Source organism: Tamandua tetradactyla, chromosome 6, assembly GCF_023851605.1.
Source record: "Tamandua tetradactyla isolate mTamTet1 chromosome 6, mTamTet1.pri, whole genome shotgun sequence".
NCBI classification, from domain to species: Eukaryota; Metazoa; Chordata; class Mammalia; order Pilosa; family Myrmecophagidae; genus Tamandua; species Tamandua tetradactyla.
Window position 1 is genome coordinate 5,004,087 of NC_135332.1, and position 16,987 is coordinate 5,021,073.

At 49.2% G+C, this 16,987-nt stretch overlaps 1 protein-coding gene across 1 annotated transcript; it reads right to left on the reverse strand.

Annotated features, from left to right (window-relative positions):
* Window positions 1-34: 34 nt before the first annotated feature.
* Window positions 35-10,419, reverse strand: SMARCD2 (SWI/SNF related BAF chromatin remodeling complex subunit D2). Its single transcript, XM_077163559.1, has 13 exons — window positions 9,865-10,419; window positions 4,897-5,081; window positions 4,645-4,687; window positions 4,377-4,499; window positions 3,345-3,500; window positions 2,755-2,850; window positions 2,492-2,593; window positions 2,203-2,364; window positions 1,928-2,025; window positions 1,624-1,759; window positions 1,328-1,450; window positions 1,094-1,195; window positions 35-1,018 (listed from the first exon to the last, which is right to left on the reverse strand). Exons 1-13 carry the CDS (start codon window positions 10,078-10,080, stop codon window positions 965-967), a joined length of 1,596 nt encoding a protein of 531 aa, XP_077019674.1. The 5' UTR covers window positions 10,081-10,419; the 3' UTR covers window positions 35-964.
* Between the last annotated feature and the right edge of the window lie 6,568 nt (window positions 10,420-16,987).

Consider the following 16,987-nt stretch of genomic DNA (forward strand, 5'->3'; position numbering starts at 1 on the left):
GAGGCCGTACTGTTCAATGACCAGGTCTGGGCACTACCAATAAACAAAAGGATTTATTTGGAAATTTCCAAACCTGCCAGAAATGGCACTTGCCAAGTCCTAGGCCCACCCTCCTTACCAAGCTCCAAAGGGCAACCACAATCCTCCTAACCTCCACTTCACCTTACTTCCTCCACCCTGTGCATACCCATACCTTAGGCCATGCTGGAGAACTGCAGTGTCCCCTCTTTCGAGGAGGCTTCACCGCCCTGGGCCCAAAAGTTGGGGTGGCAGCCCACTCTGGCACCCCAGGAGATGATTGGCGGCAGAAGCCGCTTGCATAGATTGAGGAAAGAAAATAAGGGAGGAGGCACAAAATAGGGCTCCCTGAAAAACCCCAACTTACCCCTGTACAAAAAAAGTGGCTCCTGCATAGAAAAACCTGCTCCCCAAATAGTGCAAATACCCAAAAGAAGGAAAAAACCAGCAGCAAGGCTGGGCTTGTAGGAATGGCAAAAAAAACACTTTGGTTTAGAAAGGCCAGGAACAATCTGGGTTGGCCCCCCACTTCCTGGCCTAGCTCCCCAGAGCCAGCTCTGACACTCACCCCAAGGGGGGAGCTTGTAAACATGCAAACCCAGCGGCTTTTGGTTCTGAAATGTCTCAGTTACAATGTCAAAGCACAGCCTCCAGCAGTCCTACTTGGGCCTGCCTGCAGGGGGCAGAGGAGGCATCTGTTTTGAACCCATTAAAGCCAATGCATAAGGTAAGTAATAAGGCTTTGGGAACCCAAGCAACAAGGAATCCTATCACTACATTTATGAAACTAAAGCTTGTGGGTAGAGGGTGACAGGAGACACCCCTCACCCCTCCTTATCCTACGAGTCTGCAGCCCCAGCCAGGACCCAAAGGGTGGTCCCTCCCCTTCCAGGATGAGGAAAGGATGGCTCCAGGGCTGGGAACAAAGGAAAAGATCCCTGAGCAGTTAGGTCAGGCGAATTCCCAGCACCTGTTCCAGTTCCTGCCTTCGCTGCTGCACCTGAAGAAGGGAGAGAACAGTGACTCAGATCTCTCTTACTCAAAACCAAAGGAGAGAAGCAGGGCACAGTCTCACCTTGGCAAAGATGTGCCTCCCTACTGCTTCTTGGGCCCAGGGCTGGTGGTAGAAAGCAGCTCGTCTCTCCTCCTCAGGATTCCCAATCACATCAGTGATGATCTGCAAGAAGCCACGAGGAAAGTCACAGCATAATTCTCACCCCCAAGCTAACTGCTCCTGAAGCGGGAAGAATAGTGATAGGGGAAGGGAGGGTTACCTTACCATGGAGTGGCCCTCAAGAAAGGACTATACCTTGAGATCTCGGCGCTGTGAACGTAGCCATTCCTGGATGAAATCCTGGGGGTCAGTGCTAAAGCTGAGCATAAAATCCCTCTGGGTCTTCAGCTGGTTGATGGACTCAATGGTCTCATGAATCTAGGGAAAGGGGTGTATGAGTGAGACTGGCCCCTGCCCTCAAATCTAATCCAAAGGATTAGGACAGAACTCCGCCCATTCCCAAGGCAGTAACTGTAGGGAAATGTCCCACAGAGACTGTCACCTCCATCCTGGACCCCAGAGGAGGACATGGATGCATAAAGCCCACCCACCTTGACATCAAGGGAGGCAATCTCCTGCTGATTGGTGGTAGAGGCCAGAAAGTTGCTCATCTGTGCCTTCAGTGGGTCATCCACCTCCACATCAATATCGTAACAGGCAGTCTTCTTTTGGTCATTAGGGTCCACACTGCAGGAGCATACAGGAAGGAGCAGGGAGGAGCACAGCTGCAATCATCTCACCCACCTGTTGCCAAACCTGGGGACCACTGGACACACACTCAGGTAGCAAGAAACCAGACCCACTGCTTCTCTCTTTGGCTTTGAAGAACCCTCCCACCCCTGTCCTTTGGTTTACCTAATGACATGATTGATGACAATGGGGTCTGGATGCTGCAGCAACCCAGCTAGCTTCATGGGAATCTCAGAGAAACGGAGTCGACCACAACTGAAGATCTGCAGAGAGTACCAAAGGCTTGGGGGTACCTCTGAGGGTACCAGAGGGGAGTGCATTATTCCCAGGTCAGTAAGGGCAGCAGTCTGAGGTGGCTAAGAACTAGCCCAGAGGGGCCCTAGAGCAGCGGGTAAGGTGGGGGCTGAGAGAGTACAGAGGAGGGATGGCTTCCAGCTAACCTGGCGGAAGTAACGGTTGCAATTGATATACTCGCGCTCATGCCCATCCTGCAGCTGGTTGTGTTTGATGTAAAGCCACAGAGCCTGCATGATGGCAGCCCTCGTCTGTGTGTGCACTCCCAGTAGCCTCGCCAATCGGGGGTCCAATTTGTACTGGGGAGGCTGGGGACCAGACAGAGGGGAGTCAGGGGAAGGATCCTTCTGAGAACACCAAGTGGAAGAATAGGGCAGGGGTGGGAAGGCTGTCCCCTTCCCCGGTTTGATCCCTGTGACCCCTGCTATTTGTCACCTGATGATCCAGCATGAGCAGGAGGGTGCACTTGACATTGAGGTCTCCAGGCCGTTTCACTTGGAAGCCATCCGTCTCCTGGGTGGTAGGCATCCGATGCCACTGGCAGGGAGGGGCGCACAGCTTATCACCAAGGGAGTGGGCATGAACATGCACCCCTGGGCCTACCAGAGATCAAGGCCATTTCCCTTTCCAACATATCAGTCTGTGCTCTCAATGGCCTCAGGGGCCATTTCCACCCCATGATGTAGGTCCACTCTCACCTCCACCAGGTGGTTGTCAGGCCCATACAGTTCCTTGTCCAGCTCAATGACTAGGCTCTTAAAGAATGAAGAAAACTTCCTCTTCTGTTTGCTAGGCTGGGGATGAAAAAGGGTATGAGACAGGGTTGCTGCTGAGTTCCCTCTCTCTCAAACCTAAAGGTGTACTAAACCCAAAGAAGAGTATGGTTTCAGCTCTGGAGCTCAGGGTGCTAGGGATCCTTGGGCATTGAAGGAAGCAGTGAGATTTTGCAAAGTGAAAGAAAGACTAGAAGCAGGGAAGGGTTTCTCTGTGCAGCCCTACCAATAGCCAATAAAGGACAATGCAAATTAGAAAAGGGTCCCCCTTCCTCAAGACATTTTACTGCCATCTGTAGGAAGACTACTGTAATAATGATACAAATCTGCAACCACTAACTGGCTTGTGAATCTGCAAAGCACAACTATGCCCTCTCCCTACAGGAGGACTTCTCTGCAAAGCACAACTATGCCCTCTTCCTACAGGAGGACTTCTCTGAGTGCCCATGTGTCTGGCCCCCATCTTAAATCCACACAAGCCACCTCCCCTTCAGGCATCCCCTTTCCCAACTCACATCATCCAGCAGTTTTCCCTCCACTCGGAGTTCCCAGGAAGCCACCTTGTCCCCTGTTGGGGTTCCCCCTGGAGTCCCTGTAGTTCCTGTACTATCACCTTCTGCCTTGCTGGGACTGAATGTATTGGATATATAGATCCGAAGCTTTCGCTTTTGCTAAAGAGAAAAAGACAGTCAACTAGAAGTAGACCAACGTGCTGGAAAACAATGCTACCCAATCTTGCAATATTCACACATTCAACAATCAATATTGTGCATTGAATACAGGCCAGGCACAGTGCTAGACACTGGGTATTGGAACCAACAAAACCCAGTCCTGGCCTCTGAGGAACTCACACTTTTATGGGGGAAACAGATGTATTACTGACAATTCCAACACAATGGAATTAGTGGTATGACAGAGATACATTCAGGGCACTATAAGGCAAATCAGAAGCCTCTGGCTCATATTTTAAATGAAACCCAAACAGCCATCATGCCCCCAAAATATCTTGTCCTTTTGGAAATCCTTCACCATCATTCAGGGGACTGTTCTAGATTATTTTTTAAAAAAAAGGAAAGAGGCAGGAACCACCCTTATTTACCCTCTAGTCCAACAGTTTACAAATTTTTTACCACGATCCACAAGATATGCATTTTAAATCATGACCCAGAATTATCTTACATATAAATATATACAAATATATATATAAATAACTGAGGGTGAGCCATGGTGGCTCAGCAGGCAAGAATGTTTGCCTGCCATGCCAGAGGACCCGGGTTTGATTCCCGGTGCCTGCCCATGTAAAAAAATAAAAAATAAAAAATAACTGAAACAAAAGTTTCATAAAATAATACCATTACAATATTTACAATTTTGTACTTCATTTAAAAAATGCTGACACCAACACATCCAATTGAGTTCATGTCCCACTGTTGGGCTATATCCTGCTCTAGCCCCATGCAGACCTTTTACTTGGCCCCTAGAACACGAGGCTTGGAAGGGCCAGAGAAGGCATGGGAGGGCCCAGGGGTGGTCAGGGCTGCACACACCGTCAGAGGTTTTTTGATGGCCTCCTGGATCTCCATCCGCTTGCGAGCAATGGTCTGGTCCAGCTTCCGCTCAAAAGCCAAGAGATCCATATATGCCTGAGATTCTGGGACCAGCTCCCGAATCTTGAAGAAGGGAGAAATCCATCTACTGTGTCAGCTACAGCTCTGGCTCCTTTCCCCCCACCACCATCCCAGGGTTGGATGAGGTTGAGCCCCCACTCCCAGCCATTGGGCAGGCCTCCTAGGCGCCCCCTCCCTACACACTTACTCGCTGAGGTAGAACCTTATCCGCCATCTTCCTCCTTTTTAGCCTGGGGAAGAGAGAAACCCACTTAAGTGGTCAGTAGCCTAAAGGACATTCCCCACCCCTACCCACCTCATCCATCTCTCCAGCCCCCAGGACCTGATCCAAAGAGAACCAGGAGTCTTCCTCAGTCACGGCAGCAATTAGTGTAGAAGGCATACCTCTGTTAACACTAAAGCTGTGCTAGGCAGGGAAGAATAAACAGGATGTTCTTACCCTCGGCGCTGAGAGGGCATCGGGGGCTGGGCCTGGGGCACAAGGAGGCGTTTTCGGAATGGGTCCATCATGGCGGGTGGCATGCCAGGTCGAAGTGGAGCAGCTGTGCCATATGGGGACCCAGCAGGGGGTCCCACTTGCAAGCCAGCCATGGGCATCCGGCTCCCTGGTGACATGCCGGGCCGCTGAGGGAAGTGAGCCAAGGGTGGTGCATAGGTCAGTGGGAGGGTCCTGTGGGGCCCGGAGCCCATTCCCTCCATCCCAACCCCAGCCAGGTCCAGCCCTGAGCACACACAGCAGTGCCCAGGCTGGAATGCCAGGAGACAAAGGGGAGAAGGCGCCTGAAAGCAGAAGTGTAAACCACACCTGCCCCGCCCCCTTCAACCGCCCCTGGCTGCAGTGCCAGCAAATGAGGTGAATGAGGCGGGAACAGCCCTGACAGAGCCCAGAGGGTGGGAGGAGAATGCTGCCCGTGGAGAGAAGGGCCTGAGGGAGCTACCCAGGGTCCCATGGCCCGCCCTCAACTCCCAGAATGCCATGCTCCTCCTCCCCGGGACAGGCAGGCTTTGAGTCACTCTTGAGGCCCTCCATAGCCCCACCAGGCAATCCATCCTTCTCCTTCCTCCAGCTTGAGGGAGACACCGAGGAAAGCAGAAGGCAGTGTCACAGCAGCGAGGGCACAGGGTATAGTGGGATATAAGCAGGCTGATGCATTCTAAAGGATGCCCCGAGCCCAGGGGCAAAGTCCCCAAAAGCAGCCCTGTCACCAGCCAGCTGGTGTGACTGAAGGGAGACAAGCAGTCCAGTGGGCTGGTAGGCCCATCAGGCAGTGGCATCCTGGGTGAGAAAGGTGCAACAGGATGACCTGGAGTATGTCCCAAATGGCAGGCGTGGTCTCAGGCAGACTAAAGAGACCATGCGGTCACCATATGGCCCCAATTCACAACCCAGAACTGGACGCTTCTCTCACCTCGCTAATGCCCTACCCCTACCCCCTTTTCAGAAGACCCCAAAAGGGAAGCTACGGCTCCTAGGGAGCCTGTGAAAATAAAAACAGCAGGCACCTGGACTCTGCCTGTGATCCAGGCACCACCTGGCAGTCAGGGCTGGCTCAGGCTCAGCGATACTCTTGTAATCCCAAACTAGAAAGTGAGGATAAGATTATCTTGGGAAGCAAAGATCAGAGTCATAGGGTCAAGCAGCAGGAACCCAGGTGACAGAAGCAGCCTCTTCAGAAGCCTGCCGAAGGATTTCCTACTCAAGGCTCAGCTCCCCAACATTTCTGCAGAGCCCATATGGGAATAACCTCTACCACCCCCATCCCCCCACCCTGCCCCCATGGCTGCTGCCTGCAAGGCCTGTCTGGCAGCTCTGCCCTGCACACACTGTCCCTGGCAGCTTCACAGGGCTGGCCCCAGGGCCCAGATTATGCAACCAGCACAAGCAGCCAACCAAAGCCAGGCTGGGTGGGGACTACCACAAATCAAAGGATACCCCCCGTATCCCCACCTCCATCATGGAGATGAGATCCTTCCCCCAGCTATTTAACTAGCACTAAACCCATGTTCCCACCACAGACAGTCAGATTCTTGACCAGATGCAAAGATGGAAAGAAACATGATCCAGAGACCTGGGTAAGGGGAAAGGGAAGCAGGCTGGGAGGGGAGAATTTGGGAGTTATAGGTGGGGAACTCCCGGACGAATCTACCACGAGACTCTCCCCACAAGGAAAACATTCATCTGAGCTGTTGAAAGGCAAAAAGCAGCTTGTTTCTGTGCCTTAATGAGCCAAGACAGAGATTACAGAAAACAGATTCTGTTGAGGCCATAGCAGCTAAACCCAGGCCCAAGACATCCCAGACTTGAGTTTTTCCCAATGCCTGAGCCTAATGGGAAGACAAGTGGAGCAGTGGGCTCTGCAGAGTATGGGCTAGGAGTCTTGTGGTCCTCACAAAGCCATTCACGCAGGTGTTCACTAAACCTCCTGCACTATTACCCTCCCCCTGCATCCCCCACCCCCACCCCAGGCAATGGCACTGGGAACACAAGTCCCCAACCAAGCTGGTGCAGGCTCTGTCACTGGCTCCACCTGGACATCTGCTCCAGACTTCCCAGGTTCAGTACCCCAGGTTTCTCATAGTTCATGAAGCCCCAGCTTGGCTCTACCAAGCTCCATACCTGGGCTGTGAAGCACCAGTAACTCCTCCCCCTTCAAACAAAACAACCCAGGAGTAAAAGGGGGGGGGGGGGGGAACACTAACAAAGCCCAGAACTCTCAGCATCCCTAACTCCCTGTCTGCAGCTGGGAAAGATAGGTTCAGTCCTTTAAACCCAGAAACATGCAATGATCTCCCCTGCACTTAGCACCAGCTCAAATCCTAGACTTGGCTCTATCTCCACTCTCTAGGGTGGCAGAGGAAGGCATCTGGGCCTGATGCTAAGGACCTCCAGACACAGATTTGGGTCTCAGGAGAGCAAGCTCTTCACCACCCCCAAGTCTGTGATCCTGATGCTCCTGGTGGCTGGGACTAAGGGCTTAAGTGAAAGGAGAGCATGCCCACCATGAGCAGAAAGTATATGGAAGTCTCTGAGGTGACACCAGCAATCCCTGCTATATGTGTATGTGTTTTCTTTTTCTTTTTTTCAAGCTCTCAATTGAATGTGATCTACAGCTAGAGCCACTATCTGGAGGGAGGTGGGTCATCACTTTCCTTTTTTCAATAAGTTTCCCTATTTGCCCATTTCTGGACCTCAAATCCCCACTCCTCAGGCTCATCTGATGAGCCCTAAGAGTCAAAAAATCCTTTTGCTCCTCAAATCTTAAGTCCTTTTTCCTGGAGGTCACACTGAACATGGAAAGAGGACAAGCAGATCCTCCTGTTCCTGAACTCACCCGAAGTAAGCTGGGTTCTTCCTCTCCCCACCTACCTCTTTTTCTACTCCCTAGAGGAGAAGGAGGAGGAGGAGGTGATGATAAGAAGCTGATGGTGAAAGCGAGGGGTAAGGGGTATGGTATGTATAACCTTTTTTTTCTCTGTTATCGTTTTATTTCTTTTTCTGTTGTCTTTTTATTTCTTTTTCTAAATCAATGCAAATGTTCTAAGAAATGATGAATATGCAACTATGTGATGATGTTAAGAATTACTGATTGTATATGTAGAATGGAATGATATCTTAATGTTTTGTTTGTTGTTAATTTTTTTTAATTAAAAAAAAAAACAGCTGATGGGATGGGAAGCCCTGGGAAACAGAAGGTCAATGCCATCCCCTAGGTCCCCACCACGAAGCCCAGGAGACCCACCCAGCCAGCTTGGCTTTGTCACAGGCCCAAGACCACTCCCCACAAAACATCCTTACAGGGGCTTTCCCAAGGGCATACTTCCCATGGGTTGTATGCCAAGGGAACTGGAAAAATCCCTATCTGCTTCCAGGTCCCTCCCAGGCAGAAGGCCCACAGGGAGACTCACACCCAGGTCTCAGTGAATAGGTCCAAGGGCTGGAATAACTGATGTCGGGACTGTTCAGGGACATCCTTGACCCCTGAATGCCCAAGGGGGAGGGTATGATAGGAAAGATAGACCCTAGCTGGAGGGTTTGGAACCAGGTCTATCTCTGTCCCAGACCCAGATCTTTTATTTTATTTGGGGGGAAGAAAGAGGATAAAAAGTGAGAAACATCACTGTCCCCAGTTAACCATCTCTTTAGAAATTGAGGGCCATGGGGCCCTGGTGGAATGCACACTCCCTACTCCATGAAGCTCCATTTCTGGGACCTCTGCCCAATGACTTGAGGAGCCCCAAGTCATTGGGGCTTTGGGAGAAGCCAGCACCGAATGCTGGGGCACAAGAGTTGGGATATGGCATTGTCAGAACATGAAGGCTAAATGGAAGTGCAGGTGGCCAAGACAAGGACAGACACAATTTCCAAGCATTCTGGTAATAACCTGAAACAATGGACTAGGGGGCTGATGAGACCCACCAACAGGGTCCGGTAGAGTTCTTCACACTGACTCTAAAGATTGAGGCTTCTCAATAGCCTTTGGAACTGGAACCTGAGAAGCTCTCTTTCCAACGCTCAAAAAGGTCAAGGCAATAGGACCCTTTGAGGCAATTCTCCCAGGATCCTCGGCCTTAGACTGGCAGGGTTCAGTGGAGCCGCTCTGCTCCTCCAGACTAATCAACTCCTGGACACTATGGCAATAGGCAGGAAGCCAAAAAGAGAGTCTTCCAGGAATGGTCTGTCACTGGGCTGGGCCTCTCTTCTTCCTCAGGCCTGGCTGCCACCATCTCTGGTCTTGGGATATCCCCAGTAAACACTCTACTCTGACCCAGGAGTAGTGTCTCCCTCTGCACAGGGGTGAAATCCCTTACTCTAACCTCAGCCTCCAGGGACAGTGAAGTCAGGCCTTCCTTATCACTAAGCAGCTGGGAGCCATCTCAGACACAGTGGGCCAAGGGGACAGGGGATGCTAGAACGCTGCCAGCTCCCAACCAGAAAAAACAAGACAGACTTGGGGTGCGACCAAGGCCAGTGTAGGGTAACTCTGGTTGCTCAGTGAAGGCCCCTGAGACTCCCCTTTTCCAAAACTTTCTCCTCACTTCCCAGGACCTTTATACGCTAGGATCTACACTAGACTTCTCAGAACCACCCACCCACACACCATTCCTCCACACAACTGCTCCACCTCCCAGTTACCAAGTAGAGTCTTTACCGAGGGAAGGCCCCAGGCCCTCCCAACTGTTTCAAACGTTCCACCCCCGAATCCCTCTTAAACCTTTCCCCAAACTCCACCACCATCTAACCGCACCCTGAGGGTCCTTGGCCTTGTCTTCCACCATGTCCCACGAGCACCTCATGCAGAGCCTCTGTGCCTTTGCCCAGCAGGCTTCCCCAGGGCCTCACCCGGGGCCCCCGCCACCCCTGCCCGCAGCGCCCTCGTGGATCTGCTTACCCACCCACCCTTCTCACCTGGTACGGCGCTGCAGGGCCCGCGGGCCCCATGGGGCGGAAGGCGGCGGTCCCAGGGCCCCCCACGCCTCCAGCCGGCCCAGGTCCCCTGAGCGCTGGTCCAGGCAGCATGCCGGATCCCGCGGGAGGAGGCGGCACCCCCAGGGCCGCGGCCACCGCGCCGCCGCCGGGACTCAGTGGGGGCAGCGGGAACCCGCCCGCGCCACGGCCCGACATCGCTCCGTCCCCTCCGCGGTGTCTCAATCCGGACTCCGGGCTGCGCGCCGAGTCCGCTCCGTGCTCCGCGCTCCGGGACTTTCCGATCTAAATTCCGGATTCTGCTAATCCGGGTACTGGGGTTTGTTGATCCAGGTTCCGGGATTTACTAATACAAGTTCACGAGTTCCTCACTGACCGGATTTGGGCCCCGGCCGATACTGATTCCGATCCTGTCTAAGAAACTCCGGATCCGGGATCTGCTACGCACCAGCCTGCAGTCCCCGGCCGCCGCAGGTTTGGCCGCGGGAGTCCGGGGGCCTGCAACTCCTCACCCCGCCCAACCCCGACCAGCACCAGGCCCCGCCTATGCCTAGCCGCCCAATGCTTGGATGCCTCCTCAAATCCCGCCCCTCGCGAGAACCGCCCCTAGCAGGCACCGCCCCTAACCGCCAGCCCCGGCGTCCCGCCCGCAGCCCTTGATCCGGCCCTTCGTCCGAGGGGCGGGAGGGGAGACGTCGCACTGAATCGCCGAGGAAAGCGCGAGGGTCAGAGATCGAAGGTCATGAACGACTTCAAGAGTGACTGAAGAGTGAATGGGGGAGTACTCTAGTGTTAACCGCCTTACCGAATTGCCCGACCATATTCCATGAAAATAGTTTGTCATGTCTCCTTTTTACATTTTCAACGTAAAAGAACTCAACCGAGAGCTGCCCTCTGGGGCAGAACAGGCTGCCAAGTCCATTTTCTTAAAAAGCCCTTCCTGGTGGCCCGGAGCTGCCAAGGGATATCGGTGGTTCCAGACCCCATCCAGCTGTGTGAATGGTTTGCTTGGCCAAGCGTTGAATTTTTATCGCACATTTTAAACATGGCTCTGCCTCACTTTAAGGAAGCCTACTATTTTATTCCACATAAATTTTTTCTAGGTGAAGGAAATTTGCGTTATAAAAAACCACCCTGGAGTTCAATAAGGTGTTTCTCTAGTTTTCTTTAACACTTAATTCTCAAGAACTCAACACCTTTTCAGAAACTACTGTCTTGTCTTAGTAGGTATTAAAATTGCTTTTGGTTTCAGCTGCAACAGGGAGCCTGCCTTGGTGGTCTGGGGTCTCTTCACCATGTTACAAATCCGCGCATCTCAAATTTTGAGCATAAAAAACGCGTGGGGTTTGTAGATTATGGTTCATTACGTCTGGGGTAGGTCCCAAGATTATGCATTTGTAATAGGCTGTCAGACAAAGTGTGCTGTTGGGACCACACTTTGAGTAGCCAAGATAGAGACTTTCACTATGTGGCCCTCTAACCTGCTTTGTTTTCATCTCCAGCCAAATGATAGCTTCCCTCCGAGCATCAGGGTAGCCCAGATCCTAGTATGGTACACTCCTTCAGTGCTTTTTAGAAAGGTATGCTGATCTGTACCTCCTTGTATCTTTCCTCCAGTAATAAATCTGGCTGCTGCTGTTTTCCTGCCTCTTAGTCCTCTCAGAGATCCCGCTCCTCATTCTCCTGAAAAGTTGATTTACCTCCCAGCCTGGGGACATGCCACAGGAACTGTCACAGCTCCAGTCATTGAACCATGGCTCCTCTCCCCAGCCTGTAAAGTGGATTAAGAATTCATGATGAGGCAGATTACGTTGTTTACTTCGAGTCTTTCAAGCTTGTTGAACAGTTCTCAACAAAGTGGTGGAGAATCAGAATCTCCTGGGGAGCTATTCCAAAATATTCCTGCCTCCCTTCCATGCCTACCATTCAAATCCAGTAGGGGCTGTGGGAGGAGACTCCCAGTATTACATTTTAAAAATAAACTCCCCAGTAATTCTGATATGATCCTCCTTGTAGAGAACCACTACTCTGGAAAAGAGGCAAGCTAATAAATGCATTTAAAAACATAAAATAGGGCGGTGCGATGGTGGCTCAGTGGCAGAATTCTCTCCTGCCATGGGGGAGACCTGGTTCATTTCCTGGTGCCTGCCCATGTAAAAAAAAAAAAAAAAAAACAGATAAAATAGTTAAGTGTAACCAGATCCAGTTAATCCTCTGCCTGAACTCTCCCTAGTTCCCCGTGCTTAGATCGATTGCCACACTCCCTACCATGCACATAAGGCTCTGCAGGATTTGGCCTCATTTTAAATCACCGCCTGGTGTTTTCTAAGCACGAGCCCCAATGGTACTCTTGCAGTTTCTCAAACTGGCAAGCCGCTTCCCACCTCAGAATCTCTACTCACAGCTCTTCCTTAACTTTTCTAAGCTCTCCCCTTACTTTGTTTACTTCCCACATAGTGATTATCACAATGTGTAATTACTTATTTAAGTATACTCTGATTTACTATTGATCCGGCTCCCCCACTACAATATAAACTCCATGAAAGTGAGAACTGTGCCTCTCTTGATCAATGTCATAAGCCACTCAACAAATGTTTGTGAACAAAGGAATGAGCTTAAGTGTAGTGGGAGAAAATGGTAAACATATACAGCCAGAAATGAGTTAATTGCTGTGAAAAAATATCCTCAAGGAGCTGGGAGGCAGAGATAGCGGAGGGATTAAGAAAAATTTCCTAGAGGGTAGACTCAGAGAATAGCTAACATTTATTAAGCATATGTGCCTGTACGTATTAGCTCATTTAATCTTCAAAACGTATATGAGGTAGGCACTATATAGGAGATAGATATAATTTTTACCTCTATTTTACAAATTGAGGCAGAGAGATTCAGTAACGTGCCCACCCTCACCATGATGGTGCTAGAATTCAACCTGGTTCCAATTAGGCTCTAGAATCCACAACCCAAGCAATTAACCATACATAATATTTATTACCTCTGTTAACAGTCATATTTCTAGTCAGTTATTACTTGCAAATAGTGTTCAAACTAGAAAGTAAGTGCCTTGGGGACTCAGAGAAAAGGGAATTGATTAGTATCATAATCTGGTCCTGATTAACCAGAAAATGTTTTCTGGAGAATTTTGTTTCAAAGAAAATACCAGAGGTAGTCACTCAACAGGCAAATAGGGTTTGATATCTCCCCTTGGGACAGTTCAGGAACTTGTGAAAAGAGGTGATAAGTTACCTCTGAAGACCTGATAGAGATGGGAGAAAGGGAGAGCACCTCACAAAACCTAATGATGCAGCCAATTTCGGGACTTGAAACCATGGAGGCAGCATTCCTTTGTTCCCAAGGCTTGGAATATCTTTTTTGCTTTCTCCTTTCTTCCATCAGTATTTATTCTTCTTACAGCCCACGTTTTGGTGATTCAGTTAAACAACTTTTATTGAGGCCTCCAATGCTCCTAGTCTTATACTCTAGAGGATGGGCTTTCTTATAACTTGGCCCTCCTGACCCTGTTGGATCTACAGATGCTCAAAGAGACTGAAATGGAAGTAAAGTATTTAATACAACCAGAGCCAAATACAACAAAAGGACACTTCCCAGTGTGGACTCTGTGGTTCCCTGTGGTGGGAAAAATAATCCCCAAAGAGTTCACCAAAGAAAGACATTGGGAACAAGATGGCCTAATCCGTCCCCCAGAGCAGGCCAGCAGAGGATCACTGCTCACTATGGAGGTCCCTTAGGAGGTCAGAATTTCGGGAGAAGCAAGGCAGATAGTCAGGTCATGGCAGAAAACACTTGCCAAGATCCAGCCTTGCTGGGGTCATACCAAGAGCCTGTCTCCATTGAAGCATCCACCTCCCACATGGATGTGGTGGTACAGCAGGCCCTGGGCACAGCCCAGCCAAAGTGGCAGAAGGGCTATATACTACGGTAAAACAGCCTATTTAGCATTTGAGAAATATTTACAGCATGTGAGAGCAACTTCCATATGCCAGTCCTTGACATAGTCTAGTAGAGAAGATACATGTATAAATAAATAATTTCCTTATGTGATAAAGATATTTACCAGGTGCCATAGGAAAACAGAGATGGCTTTAATGGGGAAAGAGATTAGTGAAGGCTTCCTGCAGGAGATTATATTAAGGAGGTTAAGAGTCAGTTAGGCAAAGGAGAGAGAATAAGGACTGAAGCCAAGAAATAGTACATGGTGAGGAGAATTAGAATAAGTTTGGCTGAATTGTCAAGTATAAGACAGGGAGGAGCTCCTCTGTGTGCACATTATGGCCACATAGTTTAGAAGGTAAAATACCTGAAGACTAGAGACTTCCAATGGTGGGAGCAGGTACTTGTACATAAGAAGTAGGCTTCAGATCAACACTCTGGAGCCAAGGGCTGGGGCATGATTCTCCAATTCATTCTCTCCCCAGAGAGAACCAGAGTTCCAACACATTCAGAGACCTGGGTGACACTGTGGTCTCAGTGGCCTCTTCCTGATCGCTTTGGAAGTCACCTGAAGAACAGAATACTCTGACATCAGACCTGCTCAGAGGTGTCCTCCTGGTTCTCGAATTTGGACCCAGAGCTGCTGACAGAGCTAAACAACAGGCTACTAAGATAGAAGAAAGATAAGGAAAGGAGTCTGTACAGGGATCTCTCCCTCCCTTACTGGTCCCTAAATACCCATAATACCCATGGCCTTGTGATTCCATCCTTACCTCTTTATTGTCGAGACAAACTCATCTACTCCCATAACTTCAACTAATGCCTATTTTCTGATGACCCTAAATTTCTTAATTTCAACCCTACGTCTCTCTTGAGCTGCAGATACATTTTTCCAACTCCCTGATAGTTGTTCCATAGGAAATTTAAACCCATCTGTTCAAAATCAATATCTCATTTTTCTTACTTCCAGTCTGCCTCTCCTCCCTGGGCTTCATCTTGGTTAAGCCATGAAGACATGGCAAAAGGCCAACCCTGCCTTGCTGAGACATTCAAACTGGTCTTGCAGGCAATGGAAAGCTAAGAAGATGGAGTGACCCACCAGATACGCAGGGTAGCTGAAACCAAAAGCAAAAAGGAGAATAGAGTGAGCCTTAAGGACCTTCATTCTGCTTTTACTTGAAATTATATTTCACTCCTTCCTCTCCTTCTCTCTGCTCATTCTTAGTCACGAAGCCCTATTGGTGTCACCTCCTAAATCTTTCTTGTATTCATCGTACTGCCGTAAGTCAGGCCCTCAGCATCTCTTCCCTAACCCTTCTGACTGGTTTCTCCAGTTAGGCCATCCTATCCCAAAGCCCCTACCAAGTGTATCCAAAGACAACATATATGATCATATTTATTTCCCCCTATTTGTGTGCCCTCCATTACCTTCAGTGGAAATTCCTGAGGATTTCTTGGAAATGCCTCAGAAATTATTATGGCAAGCTGCAAGTGAGGTGAGAGGACGTGATAGATTCAGGTGTCAACTTGGCTAGGTGAAGGTGCCTAGTTCTATTGCTGTGGACATGAGCCAAGAGCATGTGAACCTCATCTGTTCCTGATTACATCTGCAGTCAGCTAGAAGGCATGCCTGCTGCAATGAATGATATTTGATTTAATTGGCTGGTGCTTAAATGAGAGAGCTCAACGTAGCACAGCCAAAGCAGCTCAGCATACCTCAGCTCAACATACCTCATCTCAGCACTCACAGCTCAACCCAGGCCTTTGGAGATGCAGAAAGGAAACACCTGGGGGAAATTTGTTGGAACCCCGAGGTCTGGAGAGAAGGCCAGCAGAGATTGTCCTGTGCCTTCCCACGTAAGGAAGAACCTCAGTTGAAAGTTAGCTACCTTTCCTCTGAAGAACTATACATTAACTAAATAAATCCCCTTTTATTGAAAGCCAATCTGTCGCTGGTGTTTTGCATTCCAGCACTAGCAAACTACCACAGAGGGCAAAGCTAGAAGCCTTTCCCCTACATCCAACCTTCAACTACAGCAGCTCTACTCTTATCATTTAACATATTTAGTGGCCATTTATTTCTCTTGCATAAAGAATTCTGCAGCTCCAAAGAGTTGAAAAGCCATTGTCTTACAGAAGAGAATGACTAAACTCTTAAAACTAAAAGGGCATAATTGGCCCTTTGTTATCTGTCCTTATCCTACATCTGTAGCTTTACTTCTCACCAATATCCCATATATTCTACAGTCAAGCCACAGTGAACTCACCCTTCCTTGAACACATCAGGTCCCTTCACAGTTCCTTTTCCCTTTGATGTCACTAGAATAAAGCCAAGCCTCTCAAAGACAGGTGCTTTGTCTGTCTTGTTCACTGCTGTGTCCCCACTATCTAAAATCATTCCTGCCACAAGTAAGTACTCAATGCAAATTTATAAATGAATAAGTGTTCTTCCCCAGTTCTTTCTCTGCCATGCAAATGTCTGTTTTTCTTCAAGGCTAACTCAAATGTCACTGTCTCTGGATTTTCCCAATTTCCTTTCACAATCCTCCAACTACATCCATCATCAGTGTGTTGTTCTCTTTTCTGTTTTCCATAACACATGGTCTAAATTTCTGTAATATACTCATCATATTGTGCTGTGGCTTTTGTTTGGAGCTCTGTCTCCATCCCCCATGTGAGCTCCAGGAGGACAAGGACATTATAGAAACAATGCCTACTCAGGAAATGCCTCTGATAAAAGTTACTTCCATTTCCCCTACCTCAGAATTGTGTTCCAAGTCAGTCCTGACCAGGAATTAACTCATGGGACAGAAGGTTAAAACGAGCTTAACCTTAACAGCAAACTTCCACTACCAAATCCTTCTAGAGTTTTATGTTCTTGCTTTCCCAGACCTATTGATTTATGACTTTCCACCTAGATTCCTGGATTTTTGTTTATTCCAGACCTTATCCTCAAGCTTGACATTGATGGATCAGGCAAATCAGTTCACTTAGTACTAGCTCCTGATCTTAACCCTCAATCTATCTTCTCTTCTAATTCTGGTTATGGCTACACTGGTCCTAATTAACCGTTTAGCCTCTGTAAGCAAGTGCCACCAAGTCAGGCACTGACAGTTCCAAGAATAAAAAGCAGAAAAGGGATAAAGAGAGTCTTGAG